Below are 13,631 nucleotides of genomic sequence, written 5' to 3' on the forward strand. Positions count from 1 at the left end.
AGTAGAAAGAGATTATTGCAATGAAAATGTTCAGAGGGCAATGCCTAACCCAGCCTTTGAATTCCAGAAAAGAAAGGGGCATCTACACTGTGACTTGAAGTTAGCCAAGTGATAGAAGTCAAAGACACAGGAATCCAGGCAATGCAAGTTAAAGGCCTGCAGGAAAGAGAATAAATGATAAAGTCTAAATTTTCTACAGAGGCTAGGGCATAGGAGTTTGATGGGCAAATAATCAGGGGAGGTAGCAAGAGTATATACTTCATGCTGACAACAAAATAAGTCTCATTATGTGCTTGTAAAATGCTGCAATTGTCACTGGCTATATGAACTTGCTAAGCTAATTCTATTTGTAGCCGAAGTGAACATATGTTATCTTGAGAGTAGATGTCAGCCTTGCCAACACTTGTTATTGGTTGGTTTATTGATGATGGCCATTCTGACAGGTGTGTGGTGATATCTCATTGTGATTTTAATTTGCATTTCTCTGATGATTAGGGATGTTGAGCATCTTTTCATATGTCTGTGGGCCCTCTGTACATCCTTTTTGGAGAAGTGTCTATTCAGGTCCTTTGCCCATTTTTTAATTTGATTGTTTGTTTTTATGGTGTTCATTTTTATAAGTTCCTCATAAGTTTTGGATAGTAAGCCCTTATTAAATGTATCAACAAATAAGGAATTACCACAAAAAAATTAAAAATGAAACTGCCTTATGACCCAGTGATTCCACTTTGGGAATATATTCAAAGAAACTCAAAACACTAATTTGAGGGAATATATGCACCCCTATGTTCATTGCAGCATTATTTACAATAGCCAAGATTTGGAAGCAGCCCAGGTGCCTGTCAGTAGGTGAGTGAATAAAAAGCTATGACACATTTACACAATGAAATACTACTCACCTGTAAAAAGAAGGAAATCTTACCTTTTGTGATTGCATTAATGGATCTGGAGATTATTATGCTAATTGAAATAAACCAGTCAGAGAAAGACAAGTACTACGTGTGTCACTTATATGTGGAATATAATGAACAAAATAAGCTAACAAACAAAATAGAAGCAGACTCATAAATACAGAGAACAGACTGAGAGCTGTCAGAAGAAAAGGGAGTTGGGAGCTGGATGAAAAATGTGAAGGGGTTAGGAAAAACTCATAGACACAGCCACCAGTATGGTGATTACAAGAGGGAAAGTGGATGTTCGGGGACATGGAGAGTGAAGGAGTGATAAATGGTGATAGAAGGAAACTTGACTTAGGGTGGTAAACACGCAATACAACATATGGATGCTATATTATCAAATTGTACACCTGAAACCTATATCATTTTATTAACCAATATAACCCCAATAGTTTTATTAAACAAGCAGATGTCAGAATACTTGATAAGCAAGTTGATTAGTTCATTCAAAGAATGTATATTTAGTGTTATTATGTTCCTGGCACTGTACACACACATAACACAGGATACAGTGCTGAACAAAACAGGCACATTTCCCCCTCCATTAAACTTATAGCCCTCCACAGAGACAGACTTTTATCACATAATTGTACACAGCTTTCATTGCAATTGAGATATATAATATGACATAAGATAAAAGGTGGTATGACAAAATATAACAAGAAAATAAAATGGGAAATGATTTCAACTGGTAGTGGTGAGGAGAGGGCAAGTGTTATTTAGGTGATGGTGGTAAGAAAGTGGGGTGTGAGGGGATTACAGTTCAATGGAGGAAACACCAAGGAGAGCCAGAGATCAGAGAGACCAAGACATATTTAAGTCCTAAAAAGGGAATGTTCTTTTGGAAAACAAAGTGTGAGTGAAATGATGGCATTAGGTGAACTGGAATATTGGAGAGAATGGACAGAATGGAGCCAGCTTAGTCATTATAACACTTTTATTCCAAGAAGGGGATATTTTTATAGAGATTTCAGGGCTTTGTTTTGTTTTTTTTTACAGAGTGGGGTGATTGATCGTATTTACATTTTTAAAAGGTCACTCTGAGTGACAAGTGGAGAAAAGAACAGAGTGGAACAGGGGTAGAAATAGTGACAAAATAGGATGTAGTAGTTCAGTGAGAGCTGTTGGTAGCTTGGTGAGGGGCAGAGGCAGTAGTGATGAAAAGGAATGGATACATTCCACTATTTATGCAGGAATATACGGAAGGTGAAGAAGAGACAGGATTGAGAATGTCCTCAAAGTTTCTGGAAAGTGTGCCATCATAGGTGTCTAGAAAAGTTCAGTGTTTTGGGGAGGAAAGCCACATATTATTAGAAGTCAAGTAAAAGGAGTTGAAGAAATGGGAACCAGATTAAAAACGGATTGAGGAATAGAGGTAAAGAAATAGAAAAAACTAAAAAGGGAAAGTTAGGTTTTGAAATAAGTAATGTCAGAATACAAACAACTATCAAATAATTAAGCAGCTTAACATAAAGAAATAAGAATAATTCTTTGCCCGGGGAGAGAAGGAAAAAACTGAGAGAAGGAAGAGATGGAGTGAGTGTGGTAGTGGGTACCAGCAAGAAGACAGAGCACTGGGAGAGGTGAAGGCCACTGAGAAATTCCTCTAAAAATATAATCAATAGGAATTTTTAAGAATAAAACTATTATATGGATGATCGTTCTTGGTGTTGATTTGCGCTACCTTGTGAGATACAACCAGTTCCATCAAGTCTTCAGTATGGCCCCTTGCTAGTAAAAATAAGTAATTCACTCACTTTATTTTTCACTTGAGAAAACCCAATACTTATTAACTTAAGTAACCTAAGCAAGATATGTGGTTAGCATATCTACAATAGAAGCCTTTTCATCGTGTTCATTTTGTTAGCGGGGATGTGTACTTCTTGTATCCTCAGGGCCATGTAGTTGGTGAAAATGTGTTGATTTGAATGATTGCTTCTCTTGCTCACAGCTGGATGCCAATGGGGAACTGCTCATTCGAAACGCCCAACTAAAACACGCTGGCAGATACACGTGCACAGCACAGACCATCGTGGACAATTCCTCAGCTTCGGCTGACCTTGTTGTGCGAGGTAAGAGTTTCAGCATTCTAAAAGGTTAAAACCAAAGTTATTTCACTTGCATAAATATGTATAGTCTTCTGGTAACTCTGGCTCAAATTCTTTTGTATTTCAAGTCTTGATCCTTGAGAACAGCTTCTCACTCATGCCTAGGAATAATTTATGCCAGACAAGTAGTAAACAACTCTGATTTTGTTTGTTTTTCTAACTATGTATCTTCTAGAAACTTACACCAAAACCTCCTACTAAATGTTTGTGTTTGTAAACTGAGTAGTTACCAGAAGTTCTCAGTTCCTGCTATTACTTTTTGTGTGTTGAGTATAGTGTTGCTTCCTTATTTTTAATGGAAAAACACACTGGTGCCAAATGTTACATATTTATTACTATCATAGAATAAAAAGTGAACTTATACATGTGTCACGTTTCTATTTTGTGACTGTTTTCAGACTTGTGCTTTTGTTCATATAAATAATTGATAATGTGCCAGGATACACACTTATTGACAATATAACCCTTTTGCTACTGTCTATAGATGTAAGGCCACCTCCGAACTTGCTTTATCTTTCCAAAAATCATTCATTGGCTCTTCATTCATGATCTACAGAATGAAGAGTATTTCTTTTAACTAAGCACCCAACAAAGTCCATGTGTTGACCTCAACCATTAGCCTTAATCTCTCCTATTCCTCATAACCAACTCCACTATCTAACTAGTCCGCAAAAATGCCCTAGCATTCCTACCTCATTCCCTTGCTTCACAGCATAATTTCCAGATCCTGTTTTTAGTGTTGTTCAAATCTTGTCTATCCTTCAAAGTTTGATACAAGTGTTTACAAATTCATGAGTTCTTTCCGAATGTCTCAAATATGAGCCCTTCTCTTCTAAACTTTCATAACAATTGCTACTTCTCTAGTGTTTCTTAGCATCCGGTATATATAAGTTATCTTCTCTGCTAAGTCATATAATTCACATATGTACTTTTATTAATATTTAGTGAATTGCAGAATTCATTACATAGTTTCATAGCTGTCTTTTACTCTCTGTGTCTATTTTTTCTATTAGAAAAAAATTCTTTTTTTTCACATTTCATCTAATAGAAATATCTGTTGACCATTATTCAACTGCACATTTCAGTCAATGTTTTGCACAGACAAGTAAAATGATAGCTTTGGTTTGTTTGTCTTATTTCCCTTTCCAGATATAGATCAACATAATTTCACTCAGTCTCATTACCTCCTGCATTTCCCTCCAGAACAATGGTAATATGGAGTCCCCACCATGTCACACTAGGAAAATGTTAAAAACCCTCTTATTCTATTGTTCCCCAATGGAATAATAAGAAGTCAGGCTGAAATCTCTTTATCCAAATGAACTTAGACATTCATTTCACATACCACTTATTTGAATACTAATAAAACTCCAAAATCAAAGAGAGCTTATTTAGGTTTAATATTTCTATTAAGAGTATTTTGTTGTCTGAGGCATCTGTTGTCTTTGAGAGTTATCAAGGAGAGAAACTAGTTTACTGTTCTTTCTAGTCAGACCATTTAGCTGTTAGCTATTTCCAGCAATAGCCTATATGTATATTTAATTGTGATTGCTTGCATATAGGGTGGGGCAAAAGTAGGTTCACAGTTTTGAATATGCAAAGCACATAGTTTATTTTTGTATTGTTATTTACTAATGCGTTATTTTATTTGAAAAACTGAAAACCTCCTTTTGCCTCTCCCTTTATTAAATGAGTTAGCATAGTATTACAACAGTGGTTATGTTACAATACATGTACGTCAGAATCTCCATAGAGAAATTACATTAAACTCCCAGTATTCAGAAGGACGAAATTGTACAGATATAATCTACAGTTAGATAACCATCAGAATGTGTATTTTACACAACATAATGTGTATTACTTATTCAATAAAATGAAGCTATAGCTGGTATTATATGAGATTATAATTTTTTCTCTCTCTCTAAAGCTTCAGTCTCAAGAAAAATACATTAAAGCAGTGGGACCTGGCAAGGGCATTCAGTAGAAATATGATACAGCACTTTAAGTCCCTGCACTATAGCATCATGTTAATAAAACTATATGAGTAGATGAAAAATAATTGCTTAGCATTTTATTTTTATTTTTTGGAGATCTAATGGGCTTTATTAAGCAATTCATGAATTGGGTAACATCCCATCTAGCAACTAGAGGAGTACTCCCTGCTTTGCATTTTAAAAGACAGCAGAGTCATAATTATTCTGAAAACTTTATTTCTAATAATAAAAAAGGCATTCATTTCATATTGAGACATTTGCAATTAAAATAGTAAAATTCATTTCTGCATAATTTGTGTTCAAATGTTCTTAAACTTGACCTTCAAATATCCTTTATACATTTAAATCATGAGATATAATATTAGTTCATTTCTTGAAATAATGCTGAGTAATATATAAAAAAACCTACTGCCTGAAGTAATAGTGTTAATGGTCCATTTAGCCACTTAATTACATCCTTTTAATCTAGTCCAGGATATTGTAACCCACTGTTCCTGGGCAAGCATCAAGGGGCTCATGGACCTCCAGAAATTATATATAAAGTTCCATGTATATGTGCATTTTCTTAGGAAGAGTATTTATAAACTTCACCAGATTGTCATAGCCAGCAATGGTCACAATCATCTTGTGACATCAGTTTAAAATAATATTGTATTAGTAAAAGAGGTAATTCCAGAATCAAGCCTTTATAACATATATATATGTGTGTGTGTGTATATATATATATATATATATATATATATATATATAATAGACCCAAAGGAATTTGCAAGTCAAACAACTATTAATTGCTTAATATTTAAACAGACCTTCAAGATTTAAAACTATTCTTAGTTAAAAAAAAATAAAAAGAAAAGAAAAAAGACCAGCTATAGGACTTCAAATATCTTTAAGCTTCTTATGTGAAAATCCAAATTAAGAGGATTGATATAAATTTTCTCTTTTGGTGTTATAATAAATGCTTTACTTCTTAGGTCCCATAAAAGTGTATTGCAGGTTGCTAAATCAAGGTTGATGCATATGAACAGCCCTGTATGAATGTTCTTTAGCAAAAGTGTTTCTGGAAGACTTAAAGCTCTTTAGCTAAAAAAGTATCTTTTAGTGAGATAGGTTTTTCAAGATTTATTCAGAAGCACCGTGGGAACATTTATGCGATGTGCCAAATCTAAATTCTTTTTCATGAGTGCACTTTTGGACAACATTCAAAAATAGACTATAAAGTTAGTCAGCAAAAGCAAGAATTAGGCTTTGACCTTTATATTTTATATTTTCCCATGGCGTTTTTGCTATATTATAAATATCCTTGGCAATGCTGTCAGTTTTTAGGAAGATCTTCCTATATCAGCTGAGCATAATGTTTGCCACTAAAATTGCCAAAATAGAAAATGCAATCATGATTGTAATTTCCAAATCCCCATTTTACATCTTATATATCCTATTAAACAAACTTTTATAATGCGAGGCTGAAATTTAAAAACAAAAAAAGAAAAGACTTTCACTATCTGAAATATTTGGTCTCATTCTCAGTATATGCACCATAAATATATGCTAATATATGCTAATACATGCTGCATAAAATCTGGAAATGTTTTTAAAATAACTGAAGTTTAAGTGAATAATATAAAAATTGTATAAATCATTGAATCTCCAAATAAAGTTTGTATATTTATATTGTTATATTAGAAATTTATACTATTTTATGTAGATTTTTATTTAAATGGGAACATTGCTTATCTGTGTTTCTATAAAGCTTTTCACTTTAGTTCTAAAGCCAAAATACAGTTACAGAATGAAAATATATATAAATTAGATACTATCCTTATTTGATGTAACCCACTGAACATTTTATTACTTGGCCTAATGACATGGTTCTTTCTCGAGATTATTTTGATTAATGACTAACCCACTTTTAAATCCTGTGTTGGATAAATTAAGGTAACATAGCCAAATAAGTATCCTTATGGAAGCTGTCAATATACATTTTAGTCTGAATAATATTGCTATTTTTTAACCATCACCATAATGGTTGGCTAATGGTTTTTCCTACAGAAAATGCTCTTGAGGACTTATTACTCCCAGCTGTCCTATATTAGCAGAACTCATATCCAAGGATTATCTCTCTTCACTGCCCAGGCAAATATATTAGTTTCAGACTAATTAATACTTTTTCTTTAAAAAATATAGAGTAGATAAACATATTCTTTGTTTAAGATAAGAAGCATTCCAATGGTTCTGTTATTGGCAAATCATGCATTAATCACATCTTTTTCCTTCCAACTTCTTTAGGGTGGCTATATCAAATCTCTGCAGTTATACTCAAAATTGATAAATTGGGCCTAGAAGTCATTTAAACAATTCTCACCCTTTTATTTAAAAAATATTTGACTCTAGGAGAAAATGTCTTGCCTTGTATTACCCATGTACGTTGTGACAATTATCCTCGATCCCCAATCTATAATAGTTTTCTCTCTGTAATAAGCTTCTTGCAGAGAGTATGAATAAATACAATCTATAGTTAATTACTAAAGTTCTATATCTGATACTTTAAAACTTAAAACTTTCTGTAGTTAATTTGGTATGAGAAACATTAGCAAGTCTGTCCTAGAATTGCTACTAAGTAACAAAAGTCACTAATTATAGCTTCTTCTCTTTTCCCTTTTCCTTTCCATTATCTGGCACATGCTGATAAATAGTAGTTTAATTTTTTTAAAACGTGGTAAAAGATAAGGCAAAGACATACATTAAAACAAGTTAAATTACTAAATTTTGGATTATTTAATGTTCTATTTGTACAGCTAATTCAGGGACCCTGGATATTGGTGAAAGGAAAAGGACAGAGAGTCTGCCATCATGTGAAAAGTTTGTGAAACCCTTGGGGCTAAATCAGGATTTAGCTTTCTGTGGTATCTGGCTTAAATATTCACATTGTGTTCAAGAATTCCTGTTTGTATTGAAATTATTATTAAATAATCAAATGAGGGTTTATATTAAAATTATCATTATTAAGGCATGACATGCCTAAATTCATCCAAAATGAATTTAATGAATTTAATCAGTTTAATCATTATAAAATTTGGAAGAACAGACATACAAGTCCACAGACACCTAGCCACCCCCTAGTACACACATACACATTCACACTCACACTCATGTAAAGAGATCCAGAAAAGAGATTCACTACAGGCAGAAAGATGTGTCCAGATCATCATAATCAAATCAGAATAGTTGAGGTAGCTTTTCAAGTATTTAGGTCATAAAAACACACATTTACCTCAGATATTTGGATAATTGCCCCTGCTTTCCACTTGCTTTGGCCAAGAAAGTTTGCCACAGAGACAGACTAAAGATTCCATCCCACCAGCCCTGCGGGGCTGAGACGGGAAGACAGCCCTTGCTGCCCACACTGGCTGGAACAATGACGGACTGGGCGCCATCCCGAGGCATCCGGACACTGTTTGGCATTAAACCACAGCCCTGCATCTATTAACAGGGAAGCCTGCCCGATATTAAGCATTCTCCTTTCCATTGAGAATCAACAAATTCAAGAGCTACTAGAGGCCATTTCTCCATAACTGTTACACACTAAAGCTGAAATAATGAGCTGACATGTGTATGTGTTTATAGTAAATACGGAAGTTAGAAAGTAACTTGATTGTTTAAAAGTTAAAATTTATTAGTAGTTTTATTTTTTAAAAGCTTTAGTAAATATAACAGATTTCTCAGTTTCAGCTGAAGTTAAAAAGTACATCAATGATTTGATATTCTATTTCTCCATCTAAGTTCAATGTAAATGGGAGATTTTCAAATATATCAACAAAGTGTAATTCATTCAGAATGAGTCACACTTGTTTAAGCTTTAAGATGGGTCTTGAAAATGATATAGTTTAACCCTTCATTTTATAAATTCAAAAATTAAAACAACAGTGTGAGGGTTATAAACCTGTAGATGACCCTATGAAACAAACATACAGTGATATAAATTTAGATTACTCTTCTTTTTCCTCACTGGATTACAGTGACAGAACAGAAGTTTCCGCAGACGATTTTCTGCCCTCTTCTTCCATGAATGCTCCTGAGTCTCAGTCTTTTAATCAAACCGGTCAGCTCTTGACAAACTGGAGTCTCTTCGTTGCTACATATTTGGTCTGTATCCATGGCTCCCTTAAAAACCAACCAGCAGACTTGCTGTTCCCACTTGACTCCAGGAGAGAAAGGCGGCAAGCTTCCCAGGACTCAGTAGACGTGCCCTACGTCCGGAAGCCCCGTTCCAGGGCTCTCTCACAGGCTTTCCACACATTAGTGTGCGTTTCCCGACCAGCATACCAAATTAAGCTGACAATTATGCTAATTACATCAAATTACAAGAGCAGTACAGATAATCAGTGCTATACAAAAGCCTTTATGAGCATGAATAAATGGCAATTCTCATTTTGTAAATAATTTCAATTTATGTCAGCCAAATATGTTTGCAACGCCAATCTTTATGCCATGAAAAGACATATATTATGAATATAAAATAAAAATAAATATAATTCAATGTATAACACATGACAATAAAATATAATTATATAGTATATAACAAAACAAAAAGATTATATACCATATATCACATTATTATACTCATATTACAGGGTGTGGCAAAAGTAAGTTTATGGTTTTATAGAAAATTAAACAATACTTAATAAATAATATTACAAGAATAAACTGTTTCACATAAACCTACTTTTACCTCACCCTGTATATAAGGATATACAATATTTATTAGAAGCCTATTATTTATCAGGAACTATTTTAAGAGACAGATACCATTATTATTTTCATTTTACACATGAGAAAATTCAGTCCCAAAGAGGCTAAGTTACCTGCCCAAGGTTCTAGAGTCACCAAGTAGAAAAGCAAGATTTGAATTCAGGCAGTCTGACTTCAGATACATCACCCAGCTTATTACTATAACATAATATGACCAAAAACCAATTCAGATATATTTAATTAGATAAAATGATCAATATTGCAAAATTAAAATGTAGGCCTTTTTTGGGGGGTAAGAAATATTTATTTGATAGAATCACTGATGGAGATTTTACAAGTTTATTTTTGCCTTTGATATATTTATGTCTGGCTTCATAATTAGGGAAAGCTATAGTAATTAAAAACACTTTTTTCTAGTAGTTAACATCATACAATTATAATTACAATAACAAAAACAGTAAATAAGATATAATAGATGATTTTAAAGCTTGATTTTATAATGTACTCTTTGGCCTTATTAGTAATCCATTCGGAATGTTTAAATGTCCCAGATTATAATAGATTTATCAACAGGACTTTCATATATATTTTATCATGTCATCCTAATAAAATTGCTGTGAGGTAGTAGTGGAAGGACTGGTAATCCCGATTCATAGGCAAAGGAATTTTTAAAAAGAAAAAAATTACTTTTAATCTCACATTATAAAGCCAGGTATGATCCAAATTCACTATATAACCTACATTTCCTTGCTCCTACTCTTTAAGTTTAATTACTCCAAATATAAAAATCAGATTATATAGTTTTTATTGTACATCTGTTTCACTGTTGGTATATGATTTATTTCATAAAATTAATTAGTTTCATTTTATTAACAAAAGAAGGCAAAAGCACTTTAGCTTCATTACCAAAAAGATTACCAAGAAAAGACTTAATGATATAAAATCCCTTTTAAGTAAAATTTTTTTCTTATGTATGATTTTTATGGTCATTTCTAGTCTCAGGAATGTGCAATGACCACATCTCCCTGCCACCAGCCAACCCCATTAGCCCAGCCCCAGGCAGTTTGATTAGGTCACAAAATGTACTCCTAAGCAAATGAAAAGAAATGAAAGACACTTAGACTATTACCCTCTAAATCTATGGTCTATATAAGAAGTTGCAGAGAAGAAATTTTATTCCTTTTGAATTCCTATCGCATAGCTCCTCAAACTACCATCTTCACTGGAATTCAGACACACTCAAGGAGAAAAAAAGAAGTATCAGAGGATTCTACAACTGACTTCAGAATCTCTCTTGGTATCCTACTAGACCAGCAATTTCATAGTTGGCACCCTCCCCACTTCTTCCTGGAAGGTGACTAGAGGATCCTATACTTATATGACAGAACAAGCCATATGTTTTCTAAATATGACTTAGCATATCTCATTAGATTAGCCCAACAGGGAGTTCTCAACCTTTTCTCTGCCACAGCATCTTAACATTAATGCTTAACTACAATACGCACATGAGTAAATGATGATTTGGCCATAAATCCTAAAAAAGCTTTTTTGTTTTTAAAAAATAAAACTATCTTTTCTAATTGCCCAGTGCTGGCCATCAGTAATGGTCACTCTGTGGACACCACAGGAGGTGAGGAAGGTGACTGTGGTTCATGTGAATTTCCCAGAGCATTGCTAGAGGCGCCAATCCCTTTATTTGAAAGTACAATGAAACTCCAGTGAGTGCAAGTTAGCACAGTTCAGAGATATCCTCGAATCCACTTCACTTTCACAAAAAATAATGCACAAACTTATGAATTTTCAATATTATTAGTAGCAAGTAACTTTTGACACACCCTCACATGCTTGTCACTAACCATGTGGGCTCTGTCACACTGAAGAACGCAATTCCGAACAATAGTTCTCTACAGTCTCACTGGCTCTCAGCAACCAGCCATTGGGGCCCCTCTACACATTCCTGAGGATTTCTGCAGGAGCAAGGGACTATTACTGACAGGAATATGTTAAGTCTGTCTGTGGTTTAAACAACTTGGAGGACTATTATTTGATAGGTTCCCATGTAGGCTGATAGCTACTCTGAATAATTCAATAAATGGCCCTCCACTGGGGAGCAGTTTAGGGAGGCTCTCTGGGTGATTGTTCGTAGTCTCTTCTTTCCAGACTTAAAGCCTCAGGTTACAGGCAAGCAAACTGTGGTAATATAGCAAAAACTACCAAGATTTTATTTAAAAGGAAGGAAAAAGAATATATCTAAAATTAGCAATTTGGGGACCATTCATCATACAGACTAAATTTGCAGCACGCATTCCTATATACTAGTTCTATTATTTAAATGACTGTCACCAGAGGGCCACTAGTGGTTGTTAGGTGGTCTAATTTTAATAATGAAGCTACCTTTAGTTATGAGTAGGTGAAAGAAGTGGACAATCATCTTGTTAATTACACTATTTTCTTTATAACAATATATTCATATTAATATATACATGCAGTCATTAAAAGATCTGCATGGTGTAATGCAACAGGTATAGCTTTTAGCATTAGACAGACATAGATGAGAAATCCACTTCACCTGTTGAATAACCTGTGGATTTAGACTAGTCAGTTAATCACTGTAAGCTTTAGGTTCCATATTTATGAAAGAGAATAATAATAGTTACAGTTCATATACCGCCCATGGCATGTTTTTATAAATATATTTCTTTACTTCTTTCCCTTTAGCTAGTAATGTGTGTGTATGTGTATATATATGTGTGTATATATATATATACATATATACATATATATGTATATATATATATAAAAGTAAATATAATATTATTCAAAACACAAGTTTCTATGACATCCAGCCCCAACTGCTGATCAACTTTTTAACTTTTTATGTTCATTGATTAAATTCATCCTCAGTATTTTTGGCTTAGTTAGCCCTTCAAGGTATACAGCTGTGTTTTAATAGGTAGACTTATACTATGTGGAGTGAAGTTACAAAGGATCTAGGAGTTTTATCATGTTGGGTTTCAGGAGGGGATGAGGAGGGGCTTCTGTTCTTCAGAAAGTCAATCACTATTTCTGAGGGAGAGAGGTTTGATTAGGCCAAAGCTTGTCACTTCAACCTTCTCTCTTTTGGACTTGCATCTCTAGTGTCTGGGAGATATTTTTCTTTGTTCATTATTTCAACTTACCCATCAAGGACACATGACAAATCCCCAAAGTACATGGCTTCCTGCCTAACTGGGCATCCACACTCTCCCTTCAGCCTTGATCTTTCCTCTTGCAGGTAAAAACAGAAAAGATGGAGAGAAAAACATGGTGGATCCTTTTCTCCCCGTCTGTGCAAGCCTGCCTCCAACCTGGTGACCGCTGACACTCACCACTTGTGTGAAAATCTTTTTTTTTAACATATTATACTAGATTTTACTAATAACTCAATCTTGTAGCTTCTGCAGTTCCCCTGCCCCCTAATCTAGTTCTTAGATGATATTTTTCCTTTTGAAATTTCTAAACATACTTTGTGCAAAAAGATATTTTAAAATATAATTACACAGCTTCACTAATACTGAAACATGCCTGGTGAACTAACCCAGTGCATCATATAGTGGCCAAGTACAATTTTTATGTTTTCATGTCCTGTTTTTCTTTGAAATTACATATCTCAGAAATTCGTGCATTATTTGACAAAAAAATGAAGAAACTGGTGAATTATAATGCAAAAGTATTGCCACTGAATGGAATGTTTGATTTACATAAGCAGATAGTGAGCAATGTTGTCAAAATGACTAATGAGTCATCTTAATTAGGACATCAGCTAAGGGGCATTAACTCCAGTG

General features: G+C 34.0%; 1 protein-coding gene across 1 annotated transcript in view; it reads left to right on the forward strand.

Moving 5' to 3' along the window:
- The window catches only part of CNTN1 (contactin 1), a 133,960-nt gene that overhangs the window by 39,132 nt on the left and 81,197 nt on the right, over positions 1–13,631 (forward strand). The window contains exon 9 of the mRNA XM_090273022.1: positions 2,908–3,028. Coding sequence (XP_090129148.1) covers positions 2,908–3,028 — 121 coding nt within the window. The remainder of the gene's footprint in view (positions 1–2,907; positions 3,029–13,631) is intronic.

Source organism: Furipterus horrens, unplaced genomic scaffold (assembly GCF_987537825.1).
Source record: "Furipterus horrens unplaced genomic scaffold, mFurHor1.1.pri manual_scaffold_4, whole genome shotgun sequence".
Lineage (NCBI taxonomy): Eukaryota > Metazoa > Chordata > Mammalia > Chiroptera > Furipteridae > Furipterus > Furipterus horrens.